General features: G+C 38.8%; 4 protein-coding genes across 4 annotated transcripts; 1 reads left to right on the plus strand and 3 right to left on the minus strand.

Annotated features, from left to right (window-relative positions):
* The first annotated feature begins 354 nt into the window (after positions 1 to 354).
* On the plus strand, positions 355 to 3,360 carry LOC147938429 (uncharacterized). The gene is made up of 7 exons (XM_087464817.1): positions 355 to 771; positions 949 to 1,104; positions 1,226 to 1,387; positions 1,486 to 1,644; positions 2,034 to 2,150; positions 2,288 to 2,491; positions 2,595 to 3,360. The coding sequence occupies exons 1-7, from the start codon at positions 481 to 483 to the stop codon at positions 3,036 to 3,038; spliced, it is 1,533 nt and encodes a 510-aa protein (XP_087320943.1). The 5' UTR covers positions 355 to 480; the 3' UTR covers positions 3,039 to 3,360.
* LOC147938430 (indole-3-acetaldehyde oxidase-like) lies at positions 3,340 to 8,400 on the minus strand. The gene is made up of 10 exons (XM_087464816.1): positions 8,296 to 8,400; positions 7,954 to 8,187; positions 6,032 to 7,866; positions 5,745 to 5,954; positions 5,447 to 5,665; positions 4,402 to 5,358; positions 4,230 to 4,325; positions 4,047 to 4,145; positions 3,781 to 3,970; positions 3,340 to 3,696 (listed from the first exon to the last, which is right to left on the minus strand). The coding sequence occupies exons 2-10, from the start codon at positions 8,084 to 8,086 to the stop codon at positions 3,467 to 3,469; spliced, it is 3,969 nt and encodes a 1,322-aa protein (XP_087320942.1). The 5' UTR covers positions 8,087 to 8,187; positions 8,296 to 8,400; the 3' UTR covers positions 3,340 to 3,466.
* A 103-nt stretch (positions 8,401 to 8,503) lies between these two features.
* Positions 8,504 to 15,914, minus strand: LOC104710864 (uncharacterized). The gene is made up of 15 exons (XM_010427519.3): positions 15,655 to 15,914; positions 14,797 to 15,094; positions 13,868 to 14,569; positions 13,247 to 13,432; positions 12,850 to 13,161; positions 12,124 to 12,248; positions 10,932 to 12,047; positions 10,619 to 10,760; positions 10,370 to 10,526; positions 10,124 to 10,287; positions 9,868 to 9,950; positions 9,597 to 9,696; positions 9,232 to 9,293; positions 8,918 to 9,077; positions 8,504 to 8,823 (listed from the first exon to the last, which is right to left on the minus strand). The coding sequence occupies exons 2-15, from the start codon at positions 14,962 to 14,964 to the stop codon at positions 8,650 to 8,652; spliced, it is 3,651 nt and encodes a 1,216-aa protein (XP_010425821.1). The 5' UTR covers positions 14,965 to 15,094; positions 15,655 to 15,914; the 3' UTR covers positions 8,504 to 8,649.
* A 10,097-nt stretch (positions 15,915 to 26,011) lies between these two features.
* On the minus strand, positions 26,012 to 26,386 carry LOC147938431 (uncharacterized). Its single transcript, XM_087465631.1, has one exon. It carries the CDS (start codon positions 26,384 to 26,386, stop codon positions 26,012 to 26,014), a length of 375 nt encoding a protein of 124 aa, XP_087321757.1.
* Between the last annotated feature and the right edge of the window lie 254 nt (positions 26,387 to 26,640).

Raw genomic sequence — 26,640 nt, forward strand, 5'->3', positions numbered from 1 at the left:
CTTCTTTCTGAACAGGATCCCTCGTGAGTCTAACGCAAGGGCAGATTGTTTAGCTCGTTCTTCAAAAACTTTAGTTTCAAAAATTTCTTTTGTAAACTTTTTTCCTTCGGTTTGGCTAACCAACCTAGGAATTCTCTTTTAATTTAATTTATTAATGTTTGGTTGAAAAAAAAAAAAAAATTAAAAAAATTGGTGACATTCGTAATTTTGAACTATGCAATTATTATTGGTAATTTTCTCAACCGTTGCACTTGTTGAAGTTGCCATGTAAAAAAAAAAAATTAATTATCTCAGGGGTAAAACTGTAAACTCAACAATAAAAAACCCTACCCTTTAGTCTTCTTCTTCTTCCTCCGCCGGCCGTATCCCACTAAAAAATTCGAACTTTCGAAATAAATTATTGGAAACCCTTGGCCGATTAAGCCGCTCAATTCGACTTCTAGGTGTAGAATTGGATTTGGGTTTTGATATTTTTTAGTCATGCCGAAGCATAAAGATGAAAAATTTGTTTTTGATGACGGCGAAGACGAGGAAGAGAGAGATGTCGACGATGATGAAGAGGCTAATGAAGATCTGAGCTTGAAGATATTAGAGAAGGCTTTATCGAGGCGTGATGTTGGGAACAAGGTTGATTCGGATCTCTCTGATTCTGGTGTAGTTAGTACTGTGATGGTTAATGGAGGAACGTCTAAGGTTAAAAAGGACTCTGAGAGTAGTAAGAAGAAGAAGAAGAAGATTAAGAGAAATAAGTTAGAAGCTGCTAACGAAATTGTCAGTATGAAGGATTCTCTTCTATATATCTTCTTCTCATTTCAGTTTCAGTTATTATTGTAGTCTCTCTTAATTGCTCTACTGTAGCTTTAAATTTCCTACTATTTGCAATAGGAAAGTTTGATGCTTTTGTGTGTTTAATGCCTCTCGATATTTTTTTGCTAAATTTTGTATCAGCCTATTGTTTGGAAAGACCAAGATGAGGAGAAGAAGGTGGTGGAGGATGTAGTAAAAGGTGAAGGTGAAGATGAACATGAACATGATGAGGTTGAGAGATCTGCTGAACCAAAAGATGGAGAACCATCTAGCAATTTGGTTTTGAAAAAGCTTCTTGTGAGTTGATTGAATGAATCACTGCCTTTCTCTTCCTTTTTTTTTTTTTTTTTTTTTACTTTTGGGTAACAGTATACATCTCTGTGGTAATGACCATTGTTGGGGTCTTGTGTTATCTCAGCGTGGAGCAAGATACTTTGATCCTCCTGATGCAGGTTGGATGAGTTGTTATAGTTGTGGGGAGCAAGGTCATATAACTGTCAATTGTCCAACTCCTACCAAGCGTAGGAAGCCTTGCTTTATATGTGGGAGTTTGGAACATGGTGCAAGGCAATGTTCAAAGGTGCGGTTTTTAAGTTTGATTTTGGTAGACCATACAACTTTTTAGAGCTATTTTTGTTGCATTGGGTTGCTGACTAATTTTTTTCCTTATTTTGACAGGGACATGATTGTTACATATGCAAAAAAAGTGGACACCGAGCTAAAGATTGTCCGAATAAGTACAAAAGCGGGTCTAAAGGAGCTCTATGTTTAAGATGTGGAGACTTTGGACATGACATGATTTTGTGCACGTATGACTACTCTCAGGAAGATTTGAAGGTAATTTTGTTTTCTTGAAATTCATTCGTTGAACAAATTCCTATCTCGGAGGATTACAGCCACGATTGATGCACCATGAATCGGAGGACTCGAGTACATTGGCCTTATCACTAGTTTCAGTTGGCTTTCAACTTTCCCTGCAACATCTGATGATTTGCATACCTAAAACAACTTCATGTCAGAATTCGATAAAGAAGCATATGATTCATTTCTTATTCCTTCTGTTATTTTCTTATTGTTGTTTTAAAATTTCAATCAACAAGAAGACCCTTTACACGAAAAGGAACAGATCATGACCATGTCTGGATATATCATTTTTTTCTCGACTTTCCTTAACCTGAGGATATATCTTCTCTGATTGTATATCTTGTTGTATTTACTTTGACCAGGATATACAATGCTATGTCTGTAAAAACTTTGGCCATCTATGTTGTGTGGAACCTGGTAATTCACCGTCATGGGCTGTATCTTGCTACAGATGTGGTCAACTGGGTCATACTGGACTGGTAAGTTATTGAGATTCTGATTCTGAATTAGCCACACTGTCGATTGAGTGTGCCTCTCTAAACAGAATTGATCTATTTTCATTTTAGTTACAATAAAGATGCAGAACTTATTATCTAATTAAAATAATTCTCTCCAGGCATGTGGTAGACACTATGATGAAAGCAACGAAAATGATTCTGTCAGTCCATCATGCTTTAAGTGTGGGGGAGAAGGGCATTTGAAGCGCGACTGCCCTAACTCTTCCAGTGTGAGCTTTTCACAGAGAAGAGATTCACCAAGTGTATGCTTCAATTGTGATAGAGTAGGACATTTCGCTCGTGAATGCCCCATTTCCTCCCAGGTAGGCTCTATTTCTCTCTACATTTGGTGCTTTGAGCTCTTCGCTTCTTTTGTTTTCTCTCATGTTATAATGACTCACAGTGTTGCCTTTTTGCTACATATAGAGGGACCGTGATACATCTACAACATCGCATAAATCTCGCAAGAAAAATAAAGAGAACTCGGAACACAAATCTACTCCCTATGAATCCAATGGGAAGACTAAGAAGCATAAAAAATCGCATAAAGAAGAACAGTCCCAGACTTCACCACGGAAACGAAAACACCGAGGCGGTTGGACCGCAGAGGAACCAGAAGAAGAACCTTTCCAAAGAGGAAAGATGAGTAGGCCAAAGTCTCCCATTACACCATCGGGATATAACCTTAGGCCATCCAGTAGACATAGGGGTAATGACTATAAATCGCCAAGATTCAGTTCTGGTGGGCATCGCTCGGGTCCTTCACCATCAAGGTGGCAACCTTATCAGAATCACAGTTATGAACCTGCACCATCAAGGCATGGCAGATCTCACTACAATGGAGAGTATGCATGGAGCTATGAACGGTAGTAGTATCAGTTGATATGGTCAAGGTCAAAGCTGGATACTGTCGAGCTTGGAATCTATTATGCTTGATGGTGTTTACTGGGATCGATGGTAGCTTCCGTAGACCTCTTGTATTTGATTCGGGCTTAGGGGCAGCTTCTTGTTGTTTTCTTCTCTTCTCTTACACAGGTAGTTTGTTCAATCCTCATTTCCCCTTTACTCAATTGCTCAGAATTTTCCTTCGTTATGTCTGTTCTTTAATTTAACATTTGAAGAGAATTTTGTATTTGTCAAGCATAATTGCTACATCATTTATAATTTATAATTTTGAATTGGCTTTTGAGTATTTTGATAGAAGGAAACAGAGCACAATGAAAATATTCCTACACAGTGATAGAAGTCAATCTCTATGCTATAGTTGGAAACAAGTAGAGAGATAAATTAGTTATTGCTCACAATTTTGAGTTTGCGCATAATTTCCACTCCAAATAACTTTCAATGATATCTAGACCGCAGAGCTCCTTCACAACCGGCATTGTAGCCGGAACAGGCAACTGAAACGTTGAACTGGAGGAACCATCCTTACCTTTCCACATGCATAGCTGTTTGCGTGCTTCTTTAACGGCTTGTCTGGTGGCACAGTGCACCGAAGCTGCCAGTAGCAACGGAGGCTCTCCCGAGGCTGCACTTAAGACTAAACGATATGATCGAAAATGTTGATTGCAAGTTTTTGAAATGTTTTTTTGTTAACTAACGAGTGACTGACCTTTAGAAGAGAGTACGCGTTTTTCATGGCATCCACTGTTTAGTAGTTCGACGTTGAACCTTCTAGGAATGGTGTCAACGGTCGGAATCTTGTATGTCCATGTGCTGTCTGTCAAAACCAGTCCTTCTGAATCTGTTATGTACTCTTCAAGCATGAAAAACCCAAGTCCTTGCACAAAAGATCCTTCAATCTGAAGAAGATTTAGACAGAAACACATTACAAAAGAATTTTCATTTGCTTTGTGTGCTTTATTTATTTATTAATACCTGTCCTAAATCGACAGCGGGATTGAGGCTTTTTCCACAGTCATATAAGATATCTGTCTGTAGAACCGTAGTTTGTCCCGTCACAAGGTCTACTTCAACCTATATTAACATCAATGAAGCACCAAAGTTACTCATCCTTCATCCAAATTTCAAGATTTTTTGGGGAAGGAAAACAAAGCTTACCTCGCTGACAGCAACACCATAGTTAAGGTACCGCATGGGAAATTCTTCTGGAGTATATAAGTCACTAGCTGATAAGTTCACAGACTGAGCATAAGCCTGCGTATGGATATAACGAGAAGCTTAATCCTTAATTTGTTGCACCAGAAATAAGCAGAAAATCAAGGAAGAATACCTGAGAGATCAACTTGTTCCAGCTGATTGGACCACCCGATCTCTCCATCAAAGGTTTCAATCTTTTGACTAAGGTTTCGCAGCAGAGACGAACAGCTGCGCAGCTACCCTCCGATGTTGTGCTACTTCCTGTGAAATTCCCTTGGACCATGCTCAATGTATCTGATTGTACAACCCTTGTCTTCTCCAAGAGATCTTCGGTTCCATCGCATTGTAGCATACCGAGAACATAACTAGTCATCTGCTTCACCTTTGTCCATATTCCTTGTCCTAGCTCGATTCCACCAACCTCAACAACAACTGTTCCATCGCTTAAAACACTTACTCTCCCTGGAGTTGCAAACATGGAAACCTGATAAATGATGGGTAATCGGCATATCCCTCGTTTTCTCCACATGTTAGAGTCGTTGAACTCTCTGACAACTGAAACCCGCTCATCATAGTTTGAGGATACGCCAACCTTATCCCACATCGAAGACAAAGTGTACTCATGTGGTTCACCAGCACTATCCTTGTAGAACAGGGCTAAGCTCTCATATGTATGGAAATTAATCTTTCTTATTGTATCAACCTCCAAGGAGAGGCTAGACGCTACATTTTCGATGATGGCTTCAGCGATATATGTACCCTGCACGTCCCCAGGGGCTCTCATGATTGCTCTGCTTAGAAGATTTGTTTTACAAAGTTTAATATCAAAAGATAAAGCGCCCCAGTTGTACTTCTTTAGCGCCCCTATGATATTTGCTGAAATTAACGTACTAAAACCAAGAGTAGCCCCTGCATCAATTAGTATTTCTAGCTCCAAGGCTGTGATCTTCCCTGTGGATTTGAATCCCACACTGAACGTTATCTTCATTGGATGCCTCCCACCAGTCATTATCATATCGGTCTTGCGGTTTACATAAGTCCTCACAGGACGCTGCAGTTTAGTAGCAGCAACCGCGCAAGCTGTTGCAACCTGAGACAGTTGACATATTTGGTCCATTTCCTTCAGGAAGTGAGGAAAATAAAAAATAATAAAAGAGGTCAGTTTGTGAAAAAATTACTGGCATTGACATGACAGCTTTTCCTCCAAAACCTCCACCGACACGTCTGGTTATGACACGGACGTTGTTTTCAGGGATGCCTAGGCAAGTAGCGATAGAGGTGTGTACGTACTGAGGGGTCTGACTTGAACTATATACTACAATTGAGTTGTCTTCATCTGGCACTGCAAGAGCTGTTTGCGTCTCCATGTAAAAGAAGTATTGCGAGCCAAGACGTATCTGTTTCACATCAAAAGTAATAAAGATATAGATATCAAAGATTTAGCTTCAAACTTTGGAAGACAACTACGTTACATACTTCCGAGCTGAGAATTCGATGATCAGCTGCAGCCATTCCTTTTGATGTGTCACCAACTTGTTGTGGGTAAAAGATAGGGATAATGTCGAACATACTAGATTTCTTGACCGCGTCTTCTATAGATAAGATTGGTGGTTCCAAACCCTCTGTTTCGTATTCAACGACTGCAAGATTTGCTGCAGCATCCGCATGTCTCTGCGTATCTGCAACCTGCGAAAACAAACTGGTGCTAAAACTGCACCTGGTGTTATGCAATTGAACTAATGGAAAAATAGGACTGGACTTACCACAAGGGCGATGCATTCGCCTACATTAATGGTGAAATCCTCTGCGAATAAGCGAACTGAACCTAATCCAGTCTTCATACCCACATTTTCCCCACCTTTAGGAACATCCTTGCAAGAAATAACTGCAACAACTCCATGAGGTACCAAATTTTCTTTGAAATGAATACCTATTATCCGTGCGAATGGCTTTGTGCTATAGATGAATGCTCCGTAGAGGCAGTTTGTGGGAGATGGTATATCATCCACATAAACAGCCTCACCAGAAGCCTGAAGGGAAGCTCCAGCTTTAGTAACAGGTTGACCAACCGGATTATATTCATTGGTTATAGGAACATGTTGTGAAGAAGACAACATTGGTAATGGTTTTGGTGGATCCAAGTTATAACCATTTGAAGGTTTATCTGTAGTATGGTGAGTTGTTAAGGTGTAAAGGAACTCGAAAAGGAAGCCTGGCGCCAAGCTTGAACTGTAAGCAGGATTGCTTGTACCGCCTTCAGGTACCACGACATTCCCAAGTAAGGTAATAGCCTCATACAGAACTTTGTCAGTGATTACTTTACCAGACAGAAACTCTTCAATTTCCTTGCACCTAATGGCGTGTTTGGTCCCGTAAGCCCCGAAAGCCAATCTACAGTTAACTACCGTTGTATCCTTCACTTGAGCTAAGAAAGCAGCATTCAGGTAAGCCAGAGCGTTTCCATTTGGACGCGGTGCAGCTCGATAGGTTTCAAAGAGCAATTCAGAGTTTGTTTCAGAATGCCAAAATGGAATTTCAATACTCACAACCAGATCATGAGCCTCAAGAGGAGATCCTTGGAGAAACTCTTCCAGTGTTAGCTTTTCAAGTCCTCTTGGCAAGCTCATTATGTTAACAAATGCACCAGCTGCAAGAAGTATGGTGGCCATGTCGGAAGGAAACTGTTTCCTCTGAGCCATTACAAGGTTTCCCCCAATGCTACCTAAGTTCCTGATAAATCTCGCGGCGATCTTTTCCATATGAGTAGCAAGTTTTCCAAATATCTTCTCCACTTCCGGTGAGACCCTAATCTCCTTCAAAGCAGCAATAACTTTAGAGATTGATACCACTGATCCTATCTCAACCCCATTCGGTTTCTCGCTTATCTCTTTCAGCTGCGGGATTCGAGTTATATCTACGTATTTTTCATAACTCTGCTCTCTTTCATCCTTATAGTATCCCATACTTGTGTTACCAGCAACCAGTTTCATCGAAACTCCAATACCATTAGCATTGTAACCTACCAATAAGCTATGGAGTTCCTCAACACTCGCTGGACTGCACCATCGGTACATCCCTGAATTCGTAGACTTAATCTCATCCTTGAGAAACTCCGGAAATGTATAGACACGCTTCTCACTATCAAATCGAGGTAAGCTCTTAATAGAATCCTTATCCCCTTTCCTACAGAAAGAGTTGAGTCCAAGATCCTCAATGTCAATATCCGAAGCAAAGCTCTTGCAAGCATCAACAATCGGACGGTAGCCAGTGCACCGACATAAGTTTCCCGAGACAGCCTTCTCTGCTTCGACAACCGTAAGCTCGGAAGAATGAGACTTGTCAGCGTCTAAGAGTGCAGAGAAGAGAGAAACAGACATCCCTGGTGTGCAGAAACCACACTGAGAGGCGTGGAAACCGGATAATCGCTTGTGAACCGGGTGGAAACCGTCTCTGCTGTTCCCAAGTCCTTCTGAAGTCGTAATGCTGCAGTGGTTTATACTGCAGAGAAGGGTGAGACAAGAGCTGACAGTGAAATCTTCTACTTGTTGTAGAACAGGATCGTACTTGGAAAGAAGAACAACACAAGCACCACATCCTCCTGAACCAAAACAACAACAATAACACAATATGAGACAAAGAACACTACAGTGAAAAAGAAGAAGAAAAGAGATAATCAAGTAATCACCTTCGCCGCAGCTGAGCTTAACACTCTTGAAAGGAGTCTGGTAACGAAGGAACTCCAACAAAGTTGTTGAAGGGTCAACGGAGGAGAGCTCAAGGTCGAACCTTTGCCCATTAATTGCGAAAACCAAGCTCATTCTCTCTCCTTTTTTCTTTTTTCTCTTTCTTTCTCTGTCTGTGTAATCACTTATCGGTGCGTCCGTGCTCAGGCACCTGGTGGCTTAAGGCAAAATGTGGCCTAAATGTCAAAAAAAAAAAATTTGGTGGCTGTAGGCAAATGCCTTTTTGCTAACACCATAAGCACGGCTCTACTTAAGTGTATACGGAATATTCCTCGTCCACATACATAAAAAGGACAAATATTTTGACGACCCTGATTCGAGATCTTCAAGGCAGTGTGGACATCGCTTTCATCACTAAATCGAGACTTGTTTACCTAAATCCTGTCTCTGTGTACACTTTTTTGGTCTCCAAATGGTACAAGTCTAAAGGACCTCATCTGCCTACAGAAAGTATAATATAATAAGATGTCTTTATCACCCAATGGATAGTTGTTACAAAAAAAAGATACTTTCTAATATAAGAGTGACAAGAAAACCATTTTTATACAAGCTCAATTATTTGTGTGAAAACTATATTCGAATTAAAAACAAATTATACAAAAATACACAAGACTACAAGAGTATCAGATAATGTGGTATTAAGGAACAAGAGCGAAGATGTTAGAGTCATGAAGGATATCTGAATAATAAAGGTTGAAATTGAGGCAGTCCCAAAAGCGAGATAGCCCAGATTTCCCATGTTTTGGTGATCTCAGGTGACACTTATGCAGCTCCTTCAACTCTTTGTCAAAATTTTGCTTCACCATCATCACCTGTTTTAATGTGAATATAAAGCTCAGCTCTTGCAGCAAACTGAAGAAATGAGGATTTGATATGTACACTCTTTATCTTCTTCTTCTTTTTTACCTGAGATGTGTTTATGCCTACCGTTTTTGTCCATGAATCGTTTGGGACTCGACCTGTACTCTGCATGCCTCTGGGAAGACAAGACCTGAAGTCCACTGCGCATTGCAAGATGTTCTCTATGATGTTAGATATTACTCGTGTTTCGTCAGATAGGAAACATCTGCAAGTGTTTGATAACAGGCTGTTAGATTAAATGGTGTATCCCCAAAATGGAATAACTACATAAGGTCAGTCTAGCTACAGAACCACAAAAAGGTAAAAACTTTTCTTTGCAAATGACTTATGGCTTCTGAAGCTGAGAAAAGAAGACTTACATGCGCAGAGCTTCGCTTAGATAAGCCATATGTACAGATTCAAGATCCATCATATCCTTCACCTGACAAAACCAGAGGTGGTGGGATGTGTTATTCTTATGCCGCAAACCAAATAAAGATAAAACCACCACTGAAATCGCAATAAAATTGTACACTATGCACTTTAGTTTCAGAGTAGCTAAGCCATTTACGTTAAACCAATACCAATAAGCTAGAGTGACAGAAGTTCGCTTGAGGCCCTCATACTCAACAATTATACAAAGAAATCCTACTTTTTAGGTAACTTGATAATTAGGCAGGCCATCATAAACGCATATTTACATTTTGACCAAATAGATCGTAGAGTGTAAGGTGTGTGCCTAGACCTTATGCTTCAGGGAATGAAGGAACTTAGACCATGATACGTGAGACAATTCCGAATGTACATATTGCTGTAGTGCTGTTACGAAATGGTTGACCTGATGCCTGACACATAGAAGAAATGACGTCAAAGATACCCAGGAGAACACTCCATGATCTGATTATACATTGTATATCATACAAGACAGTTATGAAAGGTCACATTGCCTAATGGATACTTAGCTCAATGAGTCACCAGAACATTATGAACGTGTGAAACCTTTATTTTAAATTTACCTTAGTTTCATCAATATGTTTAACCACCGGAGTTCTTGCCTCAATATCTTCTCTTTATTCTCATGCAACATATGTCTTACATCCTAAAAGGACAGTTAAGTCATTGTGCCATTAACCCAGAAGATAAATAGTGCAACGAGAAATATAGGCAGACCATTAAAAACAATTTTCAAATAACATATTCCACGAAGAATATAGAAAATTGCAGCAAAATTTTATGTTAAGGGCTGCTACGTAACAAGGAGTGAACCTTTACCTTCAGTGAACACCAGACATCAGTGACTGCATAGGCTGCTAATTTCACTTGAACAAGAAAACCAAATACATCAGCATACGCTTTCAGCGCATCGCATGTTAAAATTATACTGATTGGCCAGTCTACTCGATAACCCAACCGTAGGAAATCAAAGGATCGAACTCCTGAAAATTTCCACATATCAGTAAAAGATTTAAAAGCACCACACACACAGTAGTAATTAATTTGCTAAGTGCAAGACAATACCAATGGTTGATGGCCGGAGATGCTGTGTGCCTTGTCCTTTGTACAAATATATCCTGTCTTTACAAGTGTCTCGTTCACATGATGATCGCTGGATAGATGATTCTAGAAACCCTTGGATTTCGGCAATTCTCTTATCTGGCTCTGTAACAAGCCATTTCTGGGAATCCAAACGAGAGAAAATAGATATAAGCATCATCTAGAGATGTTCAAAAAACTCATCACAATAAAATAGATTAATAGCAGACTTACATGATGCCAAAGGGACACTACAAATACATCTGCCCAATCTGCTAGTTCCATAAAATGATACCTACGTAGAGCTAGCAGATGTTCTTGCAAGCCAAATCCTTCTTCGAGCAACTTGATAGCTAGTTTACTTACAAAGTTATATCTTTTGTCTGTTAAGGAAAAAGTGATATATGAAAGATGACATGTTATCATGAGAAAACATCCATCCCTAGAAAGGAAATACCAGCCAGATGTTAAATTATAAACCTAAATATATATATATATATATATATATATATGTGTGTATAGCAAATGAAAGTATCAAGAAGGATACTGAAGATGTATTTCCTGAAGTAGACATTTGTCTATAACAAAATCAAGTGGCAATTCAAATGTGCCAGAGGAATCCTGTCTGCAATCACTAAATGCACTAGTTTCAGGGTTATTTGATCTAGTGAGCATACTCTCCCATCTACCTCCACCAAATGCATTTGATGTTTTTTTTTTAGCGCAGCCTTTTAAACCCGAAGATAAATGACTGTAAGAAACTTTAGGATCGTCAACCTGAAACTTATCTATGCCACATTCTTGGTTGGCATGGTGATGACACTCTCTATCAGTCTGAGAACCATGAGATTCCTTGTGAAAATCAATAGGGATTCCTACAGGTATCCTGGCAATACATGTTTTTGAAGGGTCATCCACCGCAGAAAAATCAAACCAAGGCAATGATTTCCCCTGGTCCCTTCTGTTTGTGTTTCCGTGCTTGCTCAAAAAATCACATCTCAGTAAAGGATTCATACTGAGAACCTTGTAAGGATAGTTCACATTTGTGTCTTTTAACAAATGTAATTTCGATGAGAGACAGCTTTCCAGGAAATCATGTTCTCTATCGTGTCTTGAACAGCTGCCTCTGATGGAACTGTTGTTTAAACAGAGTTTGCTTTCACCAGTATTCATTAAATGTCTCTGTTTCATCATAGCTCCTGTTAGATTTCGTGGATCTTCTCTGTAATCTTCCGCAGACTTCTTATCAACATAAAACGGATTTCTAGGTAATCCGCCAAGGGGCCATGACTGAATAGAATGAAGGCCTCTAAATGTATCATGCTCACATACTTCAACTGACTCTTCTTGCTCAATTTTCATCCACTGGAGATTAGTATCAGCCTTCTCACCTTTCCTCATAATATTATTTTCTATATAACCTGAATCACTATGCTGAGCAAGACTCTGATTACAACTCCCAGCAGAGGCAACAGAGAAACGTAGAGCTGATAAATAATTTTTTGGAGGTCCCACTAATGAATTTTGTGAATCAAGGAGTCCAACATCGGATGCTTCCAAAGAATCCCTAGACGATGAACATTCAGATGAGCATGACGCATCTATATCTGAAAACCATCTGTCTTCTATATTCTGGTCATCCGAATCCGAACCACTCTGGTCCCTGAAATCCCAAGAAAATGTCATCAATTCACGTTCAGTAGGCTGGGGTTAATGATAAATAGAATCAGGAAAAACACCTGCTCAAGTCTATTGCCACTGTTGAAGGACTTAAGAAACTATCATCCAGTGTGAAATCAACAGAACTTTTCTGAATTTCTTCTCCATTGCCATAGGATATGGGTAAAGATATTGCTCCAGGAACCTAAAATTAAAATGTCAATACAAGGTAGAATTGAAAAGAAGTAACTTCTCGTTAGCTCCAAATACAACGAAAAAAAGGATAGCATACAAGGTCCCTATATAAATCACTTGCACCGTCAGCTCACAGTCAACAAAACCAGAGAATGAGATGCTTTTACAATGCTGAATGGTGTAATATGAAGGAAGGCTTAAGTGCATCGCAAAACTGACACTGACTATGTACCAGGCATTAAGATTTTTCGTACATGCACTTTTAGGTCTTGTTAAACCAAGACATCTGCAAGCTACTGTATGAGAGAGACTCCATGATGCTGATTTTCATATCATAGTTTATAATGTAGGTTCGAAAATAGATAGTTGATATCATTCAGGACATAAAAACAAGGTTTCCAACAGTTCTATTAGTAGGATATTAAAATACCTAGGGGGAAATTGGGTTCACAAGAGTAAAATCATCTATGGCCTATAAAACGAGTAAAGTTAGGACTGGCATAGCAATGAGAGAGTACAATCAGACACATACAGAAAAACGAAGCTTCAGAAATAAAAAGAAGAGATCAAGCGCTAATATTGGTAGATAAAAATCAAAAGATGCATGATACCTGCCCAGGAAACAGTTCAAATTTTTTTGAAGAGTCACCAAGTTTTTCCAGCATTCCTCTGTAGTAATCGTCTCTTTTCTTTATCATCACTTCAATATGTAATTTGCTGAAAATTAATGGAGATGGGTACCCTGGACTATTGGTAGAATAATATGTCCAGCAGGGAAGAAGGTCTGTGTAATTTTTGTGTCTAGATGCAGGAAGATTACACAGTTCAAGAAGCTTTGTAATTACTTGAAGCTGTTGACCAGCCCTTAGTATAGGTACCAAAAAGCCGTTCAAGAAGCATGGAACAAGCCCTCCTTCTCGCTCCTGGGTTTCAGAAAAGGAAGTTTCTGATGCCCATGATTTAAAGATACAAAAATCAAAGATGCAGTAAACGGAAAGAAAATATTACCCTCACGCTTTCCAATGGGGAGATACCAGGCTTATTCCAAGGTTGAATGACACATTCCACAATGAACTCCTTGTGAGGATCGTTAAGTTCGGCTTTATATATCCAAGATCTTATAAACTCACAATATGGCTCACATGTTTTAAGGAACAAAAACTTCAGCATAGCACTATGAGCAGGATCGGCAACCTACAACAGAACATAGCGGGAAAAATAGTCAGAACAAAATATAAACTGTAGAAGATTCTGGCTCAGTACATATAGCTTAAGAGAGTGCGAGTTTCAGACTCGTCAGTTTATGTATATCACTTCCTTCTAAACATAACTTGAAGCTTTAATCACCATATCAAAATGTCCACATCACAAGGTGCATAGAATTATTTAAATGCCATGTACTGATATTCTTTCAAATTTCTTTACAACATGTGTATACATCAGTAACTAAAATGCAAGAGTATAGTACAAAGATGCAAAATTTAAAGACGCAAAGTAACAATCACTTAAACGTGAACTGGAAACAACTGAAACAGAAGGTGCCTCTAGGCTACATTAACCGATAACTATGTGCGTCATGAGAGAAAAAATGAGGACGGATACTAAACGAGGAATATAACGTAGCCTGACCTGTAGTTGGGCATATAAGTAAGTAAGCAGGTTGCTTCCTCTGTAGAACCTATGAAATCGCGTGGTGGCTTCCTTAATCAAACATTCCCACGGAGAGGTACAATAAGATAGGGCTATATCATACAAATAGCATATGTTCGCTAGAGCTTCAATCTGTGTTCGTAACTCTCTAGTATGCAGAAAAACTTCCAATAATGTTATCTTTGGATGAACGACGTTTTTAAGGCAGCCTAACCAAGACGAAGCATGGTCAGACCCATCAAGAATGTTTGATGAACGCCTCAGTTCTATAGATGCACATAATGTATCCAGTCCAGATATATAGCCTTCTAGGATCTTTCTCACAGCAATAGCAAAAGCCTGATTAACAAGAGTATAGCAGATCTTGTTATTGGCTTCTTCATTTTCACCAATTTTATAGCTCCCCTGTCCCTGAACAGTTGTTTCCACATCCAAATTCAAGCTTGTGAAATGGTCTATGAACTTGTGGAGAAGAAAAACCAAAGAACCAAAGCAGCCTATGTTTCTAAGAATCTGTCCCAGCGCATCAGTGCTTGACAACCGATGCCACAAGCTCGGAATTTTGTGGAGGGTCCTGTCAGCTGGCTCAGAGCATAATGCAGAAGAGAGCTGCTCTATGCTAATAAGAGAACACTCAACACCTTGCAGAGCATTAAGGGCCAACCTGACCAAGCTTGATTCCTATGACAAGAAACAAAACGTAAGTAAAGAAATAGTTTCAATTGCGCATGATATACAAACATTAATTTCTCAATTAAAAACCTAGATCGATTCTAAGTAACTAATAAAAATTGAAACTTTCCCAAATCCACAATTAGGGTATCCGATCCAAGCCACATTGATAATAGAAAGAAACAGATAGATACTCTAACGCAAGTTGCTCTCTTTTTCACAAGTACTAAACTTACAGAGACAGAGGAAGAGGACGAAGGAGTAGCAGAAGCACGACTTGGAGGAGGAAGAGATCGACGACCACTCTCAGAAGGTAAAGATTCCCAATTTCGCGGAGGAAGGTACGGCTCCTCCACTTTAAGCTTCTCCAGAAGAGAAACGAGGCTCGTCTCCACCACGGGCATTGTCACTTCTCCCAGTATCTCACTCCCAATCACACAACTTTAAACTTGGCCGGAATGGTTTCAACGGCAAAGGGTTTCGTCGAGTTGCTTCTCCAATCCAAAAAAGCAGAGATCTTTCGAAACAAGAGAACTGTAAAATACCCAGAAGCACAAAAGCTGAGTATGATGAGCTTTACGCACACACTCAGGGAGGAGGAGGAAGCAAACAATAGTGAAGATTTTGAAATACAAGAGAGAGTCTTCGTCGAATTCGATGAAGAAGATATGGGCCCAATGGGTCTAACTAATCTTTTTTCTTATTTTGGTAAGTGAGGGGGATGATTGTCCAAAGCTCCAAATTGTCTACATTTTCACAACCCCGCATTCTTCTTGGTGACGATTCATACATGAACTAAAAAGAATTGGTCTAAATCTTCTTTTTTTTTTTTTTGGCTCAACTTCAACTTTATATTAACCAACAAATAAAACAAATATTTACAACTGATCTGAAATCACATTAGAATTAATCCAAAGAGGCATAATAGAAAAAAGCTTAGAAACGATAATTCGTGAAAGAATGGGCCTCCTTAGCAATTCTATCTGTTGGAATTTGTACCGGTTTATAACGATTTATAAAACTAGTCCCAAATTCTATTGCCAGGATTCATGTAAATATTGAATCAAATCTATGTCATAAGATTATGAATATACCTGGATAGTTCGCAGCGGAAAGATGAACTAAAATAAACCAAGATTGTAAAGCACTCCAAACGTCGTGCCTCTACTGGTATCCACACGCACACAAACTGGATCGAACGGGATGCTAGTACCGTAGAGATCAAAATCTCAAAGATGACAAACTACTTTTGTCGGGTTATAGTTGCGGCTACCAAAAAAAAAGATGTGTTTGAACGTGATAACATATGACTACATATAGTCATTATCGTTAACCTAGATTAGTAATGGGCCACGAAGCCCAACTAACCTCACGTACATTGTATATATATATATGCATATCGTATATTACATATATATCTTTTATATAATAAACACTTTATTATAAATACACAGTCTATAGGTACATACATATCTCATATGATATATACTACAACTTAAACCCAATGTTGATCCAGTTTGCTTAGGTGTGTGACCCTGTAGGATCATATAATATTAGCAATGAACTTCTAAAGTCATTGATTATAAGAGGCTTCTAGCAAAACGTTATAATCATCTAATATTATTCGACTATCGAACCTTGACGATACAACTTAAACTAGAGTAAGTACAAATGATTTCAGGACATTCCCAACAATCTCCCACTTGTACTGGAATCATCTATTCCGATAATCCTTTCGTCTCTATATCTCGATCTTAGCATAAGGCAAGAAATAGTGTCATCCTTATTAAGCTAAATCATATTTATCAAACTCTGATTTATACTGATAAAACAAACGATTGACATTCACCTCGTTTGAGCACGGCCATGCATTTCTCAGTATCAAATCTTCGATGGGCCCAAAGATATTTATCTCCTGTTATATAGGAGGGACAAATCCCATCTTGTTTCATCCCTGTTCCTTACACAGTTCATAATACACCCAATCACTGTCTTTATAATCACCTGTTACGGCTGACGTTTGACAGGATCAAAGCGGACCAATCCATGTATAAAAAAACATGACAAACTCAGGTCAAAGGACTACACTCTATAGTTGTGATGAGAAACTGTTATGACACTCATATAACATTCTTGTAGAGTTCTCATAGCGGGTCAGTCCAATACTGTGTTCTCCAACACATATTAATGTGATTGACTTTAATACTACATATCAATGACTCCATGAAACTTAGTCATCAATCACCTCACATACTAGTCATTTATAGTTATTAATGTCCCATTTTAATAACCTTGACTAGGGACCTCAATAATTTATGTTATCTTTCATTTATAGGGTTTCATGATCAAGTCACGTACTTGATGACCTATAATGATAAAATAAATTATTTTGGGACAATTATTTAATTATCCAATAACCAAATAATAATGAAACAAATTTCATTAATTGAAAATACATCAAATGTATGTAAACATGAACATCATAATATGATATAAAATTCTCCCACTAGAATTGATATCACATCTTTAGGCATCTAATGCCACATCAGGATGAGTACATAGCATATTAAACATGTGGAGTACCCTACTCCCACTGTTCAACTTAGAACGAATTTCTCTCTAAAAAGACACATTTTCAAGCAACAAACACTTTGTTCTCGGTGTGGTTGTAAAAATAACCTTTGGTCTCTTTAGGATATCAAAGGAAGTAGCACTTAACAGATTTTATATATTTTATATGATTCATAATCAAATGACTTCAAAAGTCCATCACTATGAAGCTTTTGAATGTGTAAACGATAATGCCAAAGGAAATCAGGATTCAAGTCGTTAGGCTTAAATCTTTCAATCCTAATGTTATAGATAGGCACACTTTGATTCAGAACATAAAGCCCATTCTCTAATGGATCACCACCATAAAATATCACCACGATCAAATAAACAACACTTGTCTTTAATCGAAAAATGAAATCTTTCCAAATCCAAACAAGAAATAGAAATGATATTCTGCTCACAGCAGATACATAGTAGTAATTATTAAGTTCTAAAACCATGCCAGAAGGTAAGAACAAATGAAATATTCCCACAGCTAATGTAGCAACTCTTGCTCCATTCCCAACACGTAGGTCCACTTGTCCTTTCTCCAAAGTTCTACTGTTGCTTAGGCCCTGCATATTAACATAAATATGAGTACCACAGCCGGTATCCAATACCCAAGAAGTAGAAATGGAAGTAGCAACTTTTACTTCTATAACATAGATACCTGGAGAAGAAGTCTTCTTCTTCTTCTTCAGATCTTCCAAATACGTCACATAGTTTCTCTTCCAATGCCCAGAGCCATTACAATAATGACATTTGTCATCACCAGAGGGACCAGCCTTGAACTTCGGAGAAGGATCAGACGCACTAGGATTCTCAATCCCGCTCATCTTACCCTTTCCTTTGTTCTTAAAATGTTTCTTAAACTTTTTGCCCCCTTGCACCATGAGGACATGTGGAGTGTCCTTTCTGATGTTTGGTTCAGCAGTTTTGAGCATTCCATGCAGCTCAGTCAAAGTCTTTGTCAAACTATTCATATTATAGTTCAAAATGAATTGATCATAACTTGACGGCAATGACTGCAAGATGATATCAGTAGCCAACTCTTGGCTGATAGGGGAATCCAGTTTAGCCAGGTTATCAATATAACCCATCATCTTTATGACATGTGGACTAACAGGACTTTCTGTTGGTAGCTTGCAACCAAGGAGAGTCTTAACAGTGTTATATCTCTCTGTTCGTGCTTGCTCCTGAAACATCCCTTTCAAGCCATTGATTATCTCAATCGGCGACTCCACGTTCTCATATTGCTTTTGCAAGTCCGAGTTCATGGTAGCCAACATAAGACAACACACATCAACCCTATCACTGACATGCTTATCATAAGCATTTCTTTCTGCATGTGGATGATTTGCCTTAGGCTTCTCAAGCGGCAATTCCTTTTCAAGGACATATTCCTTTTTTCTCTTGTTTGAGAACAATTCTCAAATTTCGATACCACTCAAGGAAATTCGATCCATTCAACTTGTCCTTCTCAAGGACGGATCGAAGTGAAAAAGAACTGTGAGGGTTTGACATCTCTGTATCAAAAGAATAGCAGATGTTAAAATGATGTTCATAAAATTTGAGAAATCTCAACAATTAAGAAAACTCATACTATACTCTAACCAAAACTTTCCTCAAAAGATTATAGTGTTCCAAGATCCTTATTTCACTAAAATTCAAGTGAGCTTTGGCTCATCGCCCGAATAGTTAGTTATTTAGGTAAGCAACATCCTTGCTAATTATATCCAATATAATTCTTGGTTGTTAGATAACATCTTATGTCATATCCAACATATGTCTCTAAGCCCAAAACCGTTTTGATAGCTTAGTCAAGTAAACCAATCTTTTAATCAAATGGTAACTATTACCATCTGTCTTACTCATGTAATCGTGGACACTCTACTTGGTAAACCTATCACACAATGAAACGAGGCTTGACAGTTGACAAGATTGGGAAGACATAAAAAATACTTGATATTAATTGAGGAATTAATTTTATAACTCAATCTTATATTTAAAATTTATATCCAATATAAATAAAATATAACTAATACATATCTTATATGTAGTTGATAGAATTATAAACAATCTAATTATTTTAATCAAATTAAAATTATTAATTATTTAGAAAATTAATCTTAATTAATTTATATTTTATCTAAATTTTATATCTAATATATAAAAAGATATAAATGATACACAACTAATACATATCTAATATGTATAATCATTAATTTGTCAATCGTTCTTAATCATATTAGGATGATTTAATCAAACTAATTATTTTAATCAAATGATTAGTGGAATTTTAATTTACCAAGTCTCTGTGTTCACCGAACATACAAACCACTTGATCACGAATGATAAACAAGAACAATTAAGTTTTATTTAAGTTATACTATTAAATATTTTAATTATATTAAATTATTAATTATTTGAAAACTTAATCTTAATTAAATTTCAATAGCTCAAATCTGATTAGAACATAAAATTTAAAATTTAGAAACTACAGCTCCGATCAGTGTATTTTATAATGACTTTCATTATAAAATATGAATCCACTCAATCGGACATAAAGTTTTTATCATATATATTATACTTATTCATCAACAAACATAATATACATATACTTAAAAAAAAAACGTGATGCTTTAACAAAATATATCCAATATATTTTATTTAAATTAATTAGTTATATGTATCATCATATATGAATAACTATTATACCATACAAGAGACGTAATGAAACAAATCATAAGTCTCCTATATATATGATACAAAATCAAACAGACGTGTATTGCCAGAATACATATTGTTCTTTTAACCATATTATATTCATAATTCTTATGTGTTGTATAATAATACAAGCAACGGCGTAAACAACTTTACATCTCTGCATGTATCGATTATTAATTCATGTTAAATATACATGCAACGTAAACAACTTTACATCTCTGCATGTATCGATTATTAATTCATCAAACATGATAATCGGTTTAAACAAACAAAACAAAACAAAACTACTTTGCATATCAAATATGAACAGTAAATTAGGTTTAATTCAAAATTATACACGTAGGCTCTGATACCACTGTTGGAATTTGTACCAGTTTATAACGATTTATAAAACTAGTCCCAAATTCTATTGCCAGGATTCATGTAAATATTGAATCAAATCTATGTCATAAGATTATGAATATACCTGGATAGTTCGCAGCGGAAAGATGAACTAAAATAAACCAAGATTGTAAAGCACTCCAAACGTTGTGCCTCTACTGGTATCCACACGCACACAAACTGGATCGAACGGGATGCTAGTACCGTAGAGATCAAAATCTCAAAGATGACAAACTACTTTTGTCGGGTTATAGTTGCGGCTACCAAAAAAAAAAGATGTGTTTGAACGTGATAACATATGACTACATATAGTCATTATCGTTAACCTAGATTAGTAATGGGCCACGAAGCCCAACTAACCTCACGTACATTGTATATATATATATGCATATCGTATATTACATATATATATCTTTTATATAATAAACACTTTATTATAAATACACAGTCTATAGGTACATACATATCTCATATGATATATACTACAACTTAAACCCAATGTTGATCCAGTTTGCTTAGGTGTGTGACCCTGTAGGATCGTATAATATTAGCAATGAACTTCTAAAGTCATTGATTATAAGAGGCTTCTAGCAAAACGTTATAATCATCTAATATTATTCGACTATCGAACCTTGACGATACAACTTAAACTAGAGTAAGTACAAATGATTTCAGGACATTCCCAACACTATCAGCCACCATATTTCCCTTTCTGAGAGTGAAAACCACTTTTGTTTTTTCAAAAAGATGGAGAAGGTGTCGAATGTCTTGGATGATTGGATCAATATGAGGTACGTCTGTGTCCTGGTTGATGATCGACACCAGTTGCTGCGAGTCTGATTTAAAAATTACCTTCCTGTAATTGAATCGAGACATTGAGAGAACCGCCCACCTCAGAGCTTCAAGCTCTGCTTCCAATAATGATTTGGTTCTGGGTATGGCTCGGGCTCCCATCCATAAGGCCTTTGCTTCTGAGTTCCTTAGCACCCAACCAACACCGCAATTCTCTCTTTCCGCATTCCAGGCTCCATCACTATTACACTTAACCCATTGGTTTGGAGGTTTTTGCCAGCCTCCCCTACCTGAAGATTGTTTTATCCTTGACGCTTGTACAATGGGTTGTGAGTCATTGTTGGCTTTCCATTCTCTTTCATCCTCTTCCGCTCTTCGAACTAGCTCCAAAGCATTATGGTCCTTACCCTTAAACACAAGATCATTTCTACTTTTCCAAAGGCGCCATAGAATCCAAGGGACTAAGTTCTGTTCTCCAATCCAATGGGGATGAAACTGAGTAATGTTTAAGACACAATAAAGGTTTTGGTATATGGAATCTGACTGTTCCCCTTCAACGGGATTAGGGATGGGGGAGACTGCCCAAACCATGCGAGCGAATGTACATTTGATTAGCAAATGGTTCACTGATTCCACTGATGTCGGACATTGAATGCATGATCCATCCCTTGCCAAATGTCTGTAAGATAAGTTCCCTGCCACTGACAGACAATTACTGAGACACCTCCAAAGGAAATGTTGAATCTTTGGGGAAGTGTCCAAGCTCTAGACTTGTTGGTAAAGGGGATTGATATTGGGGTTACTAACTTTCTGCGGTATGTCTTTTTTGGCAATAATCTCTGAGTAAACCCAATAGCCAGACTTGACAGAGTAGAAACCATCCTTAGTGTAGTCCCAAGTGAACCGATCTTTTGTTGAAGTCCCTCCTGGTCTTAACTCCAAAATGTTATTGCGAACATCCTCAGAGAAACACTCTGAAATCAAGTCCGTTTTCCATTCTCTACCATTGTCACTCAGTAGATCACTTACTCGTTGAAGGGATGAGATCTGAGAGTATCTAGTGGAGTCCACTTTTTTCACCTCAAGGATAGCGTTAGCTGGCTTAGACTGTAGCCATTGATCGTTCCAAATATTGATATCCTTCCCACTACCAACTACTGCTCTAATCCCTTGTCTCAACAGAACCTGAGCTTTGTGTATACTTCTCGAGGCGAATGAGGGTCTTGTTCCCAAATGGGCATGAAGAGGATCTGATTTCCGGTAGTATCTGCTCTTGTAGACTTTTGCCAGCAGAGAATCCTTATGGGTCGTCATCCTCCATAGTTGTTTCTCCAACATGGCTAAGTTGAAAGCCTCAATGTCCTTGAAGCCAAGCCCTCCAATGGCTTTTGGTTTACTTAGGTGATTCCAGGCCTTCCAATACATCCCTTTTGAAACTTTGTTGTCCTTCCACCAAAACTCAGCCATGAGAGAAGATAGTTGCTCACATACAGTTTTTGGAAGCTTGAAGCACGACATAGTGTGGGTTGGGAGAGCCATTGCTATCGCTTTTAAAAGAACTTCTTTTCCTCCTGGGGATAGAAAGTTATTTTGCCATCCTGATACTGTCTGGTTAAAACGCTCCTTGAGATAACTCATGGAAGAGATCTTGGAGCCTTCGAATGACTCTGGCAGTCCCAAGTACTTGCCTTGACCCCCTTCTTGCTCAATGCCTAGTGCGCGTTTTATTTCAAGTCGTCGCTCTTCCGGTATGAGCTTACCAAAAGTAATACTTGATTTCTGATAATTTACTCTCTGACCTGAAGCTAGGCTGTACTCTTCAATGATCCTGATGATGTGATCCAGTTCTTCACTTTTTTCCTTGCAATAGAACATGCTATCGTCCGCAAATAGTAAGTGAGAGATTGGTGGAGCTTTCTTTGCAACTCTAAGGCCTGTTATCTAAGGCCTGTTATCTCTCCTTTGGACTCTGCAATCTGAAGCATTTGGATCAACATTTATGTACAAATAACAAAGAGATAAGGAGAGAGGGGGTCTCCTTGTCTTAGACCTCTTGTTGGGATAATGTCTCCATGCGGTGTACCGTAAATCAGAACCTGATACTTAACCGATCTCACACATTCAATAGTCAATTTAATCCAAGGATCATCGAAGCCTAGTGTTCTCATTGCTCCTTCCAATAAACCCCATTCCACTATGTCGAAAGCCTCTGATATGTCAGTTTTGATAGCTACGAACTCGGCTGCGCATTTGTTTTTAGACCCCAGTGCATGCAAGAGTTCATGAGCTACTAGAATGTTGTCGCTGATAAGTTTTCCTTCTACAAAAGCCGCCTGCGTCTCGGAGATGATTTTGGGAAGGATCTTCTTCAGTCTGGATGCGAGCAGTTTCCCAATAATCTTATAGAGGACGTTGCAGAGGCTTATTGGTCGGAAATCAGACATCTTGGTTGCCTGCAGTTTCTTTGGGATGAGGCAAATATTTGTCTTGTTTATATCTGCCTCTAGATGACCAGTCTCTAGAAAAGATTTGACCATTTCAGTGATTTGGACTCCCATGCTATCCCAAAATTGCTGGAAAAAATGACCTGTCATGCCATCCGGATCCGGGCATTTACTTGGATTGATGGCAAACGTTGCTTGCTTAACCTCCTCGAAAGTAACCGGCGCGAACAGGAAGTCATTCATTTGGGGAGAAACCCTTGGGGTAATCTCTTCCATCTCCTTTAAGGTGAAACCAACATCCACTGAAGTGAATAACATCCTGAAGTAAGCTTTCGCTACTCTTCCAATATGGGCATCTGATTGCCATTCTTTACCTTCATCATCCACCAGTGTTTGGATATGATTCTGTGCTCTTCTGTTTTTTGAAGCGGCGTGGAAGAATTTAGTGTTTTTGTCCCCTTCTCTTACCCAGGAATATCTGCATTTTTGACTCCAAAATTGCTCCTCCATTCTATACTCTTGATTTAGGCTTTACTTTAATTGTCTAAGGAGCTGAGGTTGGAAGAGGACTTGCCTGGTGGCAGCATCAATCTGGATTTGAAGATCTTGAATTCACTTGGAGGAATTAGGTTTGTTGGCTCTCTTCCATTGCGAGATCTCTTTCCTACATGCTGCTAGTTTTTCCGTCAATGGTCCTCGAGAATGCTTTAGTTGGTTTTGCCAGAGTCGATCCATGAACTCCTTAAAGCCCTCTCTACATACTAACCGTTTATCATACTTGAAGCCTGCCCATTGTTTCCATTTCTCTCCCATGAGGCTGTTGATAAGCGGACTGTGATCTGAGCAGGATTTACGGAGGTAAGTTGCCTGGGCTTGAGGGAATATCTCCATCCAAAACTGGTTTGCAACTGTTCGATCCAATCTGCATTGGACAAGTTCATTGTTTCTGTTTTCATACCAAGAGAACTGATAACCTTGATGCTTGATTTCCCATAGGTCGTTTGCTAGCAGCATATTTTTGAAATTTTGACATGATTTGACTGATCTTTCTGGACCTCCCCTCTTTTCTGATGGATCAACTAATTCGTTGAAATCTCCATTCATCATCCATGCTTGATCTCTAGTCTCTCCCAATCTTGTCAATCTTTCCCATAAATCTCCTCTTTCGCTTTGAACCGGCTCTCCATATATCCAAGTTAAGAAGAAATCTTTACCTTGCCAGCTGATCGACACATCTATCATTCGTTTGTCTGAGCTGAGTATTTTAACCTTCACTTATTCTTTCCACATAAGTGCCAAGCCCCCGCTTTTTCCTTCAGGCTCCACAGTGTGAAGATCAAAATAACCCATGTGACCCAGAACGTTCTCCAAATAGTTTCTCTTCTTCTTGGTCTCACAGAGGAATAGAACCTCAAGGAAATACTTACCACATATTTCCCGCAGGTGTCGAACTGTAGGGTTATTTCCCACCCCCTGACAGTTCCAACTCATAATCCTCATGCTGATTTCGAAGGGTTGGAATTAACCATCAACCCTTCCTTCCTGAGTTTGCCATTACCATTCCTAGACGAACCGCCAGAGGAATGGTGTCGACTTGCTGCCACAGAGGAGGCAGAATGACTCGAAACCTGAGCTGCCACATGGGCAGAATGATCTGATTTTTTAATAGAACCCGAAGCTTTTGGACTGGAAGAAGACACTTGGGATCCCAACCATTCAAAGACTGTTGGTGAAGGTGAAGATTTTCCTGCAGAACCCTGTCTCTCAGTCTCTTTTAGTCTCTCTGAGCTACCGCCAAGTCTTTCGAAAACAGAGGGAGAGTGATCAGGTTCCTCACCGGATCCTCTTCTTGCTTTCTTATTGGCCCTTTCACCGCTATTATAAGTCCTTTTACGCTTGCTCTGAGAGAGCGAGACTTCTCCTGAGGACTGAGAAATTTTACCTACAGGGTTAGGTTCCAACAGCCTCCCAGTTGGTCTCCATTCTTGTGCAGGAAGGGAACCTCGAGAATTTGTCCATTGGAGTCTATCTTTGATGCTTTTGCCTTTAGAGGCATTGTCATGTAGATTGGCTTCTGGAGCCTCCTTCGACGTGTGAATAACTTCCTCCTGGGCTAAATCATTTCCCTTATATTTGCCTCTTGGCCTCACAGAGGTAGCTTGAGACTTTCCTGACTTTCTTCCTCCTTTGGTGTCGTTGGCTTGGACTTGGAAAGGGCAAATCGATTGGTCATGAGTTAGTCTCATGCAGGTGAAGTAGACCTTAAGTAGCTTTTCTTACTCTAACTCAATTTGATGCTCCTCTCCCGAAGAGAACCTTTCTATCTTTAAGAATTGAAGGGGTTCCTCCGCATTAATCCAAGTCCTAGCTCTGACATATTCTAAAGACGAAGAGTTTTTCACGTGAAGTTCAACAGCCTCAACCTTACCAAGTTGTTCTATGATGCTTTCTACTGTCTGTTTCTTCAGAAGGTGAATGGGAATACCTCTTATTCGTATCCAGAAAAGCAAACGCTTTAGGAAGTCTGGTCCGGATTAGGCTTCCACTGATCCAGAGTTAGAATCCAACCGTTCACAAACCAAGGACCTCTGTAAAGAACATGGTAGAGATCCCCTTCGTTTTGGAAGATGAACTGGAAACGGTTTTCTCCAACCCCTCTACCTGTAACCCTATCCTCCATCCCCAAAATCGAGGGCAAGGCTTTGACCAAGCCTCCAACTTTATGAATTGTAGGGTTGAGACAGCAGACAATCACACTCATGGAGTTTTCTTCAATGAGATCCTCATTTGCCAGATCTGGGATCTCCACTACGGCTCCATCACCCAGGAGTTCCCTTTCCTTGAGCTCCTCCATGAGCGTGAGCTCCTTCTTCTTCCTCGGGCGGTTCATTGTGGTCAGAGATTTGAGAGAAAGGCCGCTACAAGATCGCCGAGTGAGAAGGGGACAGAAAAAGAAGACAGAGGCACGCAGAGACAAGAGGAGGGATCAGAATCACGGTGAGAATTAGAGAGATTAAGAGCTCAGATCTGAAAACGCCTCTCAAAAGAATCCTGAATGGAAACCCGGTCTAAATCTTCTTAAACATTAGATTTTTATATAGCATTTGTACCGGTACAAGAAAAGATATTTTTATTTGTAACAAA

The sequence above is a fragment of the Camelina sativa genome, chromosome 9 (assembly GCF_030686135.1).
Source record: "Camelina sativa cultivar CO46 ecotype springtype chromosome 9, ASM3068613v1".
NCBI classification, from domain to species: domain Eukaryota; kingdom Viridiplantae; phylum Streptophyta; class Magnoliopsida; order Brassicales; family Brassicaceae; genus Camelina; species Camelina sativa.

What these genes read in the sequence shown, in the direction of transcription:
- LOC147938429 (XM_087464817.1), top strand. Translation starts at nt 481, where the DNA reads ATGCCGAAGCATAAAGATGAAAAATTTGTTTTTGATGACGGCGAAGAC. An exon ending in TGGTTTTGAAAAAGCTTCTT is followed by an intron (nt 1,105 to 1,225) that starts GTGAGTTGATTG and finishes GTGTTATCTCAG; the next exon opens with CGTGGAGCAAGATACTTTGA. An exon ending in AATGCCCCATTTCCTCCCAG is followed by an intron (nt 2,492 to 2,594) that starts GTAGGCTCTATT and finishes TGCTACATATAG; the next exon opens with AGGGACCGTGATACATCTAC.
- LOC147938430 (XM_087464816.1), bottom strand. Translation starts at nt 8,086, where the DNA reads ATGAGCTTGGTTTTCGCAATTAATGGGCAAAGGTTCGACCTTGAGCTC. An exon ending in TAAGCTCAGCTGCGGCGAAG is followed by an intron (nt 7,867 to 7,953) that starts GTGATTACTTGA and finishes GTTTTGGTTCAG; the next exon opens with GAGGATGTGGTGCTTGTGTT. An exon ending in ACGCGTACTCTCTTCTAAAG is followed by an intron (nt 3,697 to 3,780) that starts GTCAGTCACTCG and finishes TCTTAAGTGCAG; the next exon opens with CCTCGGGAGAGCCTCCGTTG.
- LOC104710864 (XM_010427519.3), bottom strand. Translation starts at nt 14,964, where the DNA reads ATGCCCGTGGTGGAGACGAGCCTCGTTTCTCTTCTGGAGAAGCTTAAA. An exon ending in CCCCATTGGAAAGCGTGAGG is followed by an intron (nt 13,162 to 13,246) that starts GTAATATTTTCT and finishes TCTGAAACCCAG; the next exon opens with GAGCGAGAAGGAGGGCTTGT. An exon ending in CTTCAGGAAATACATCTTCA is followed by an intron (nt 10,761 to 10,931) that starts GTATCCTTCTTG and finishes AACAGACAAAAG; the next exon opens with ATATAACTTTGTAAGTAAAC.
- LOC147938431 (XM_087465631.1), bottom strand. Translation starts at nt 26,386, where the DNA reads ATGAACCGCCCGAGGAAGAAGAAGGAGCTCACGCTCATGGAGGAGCTC.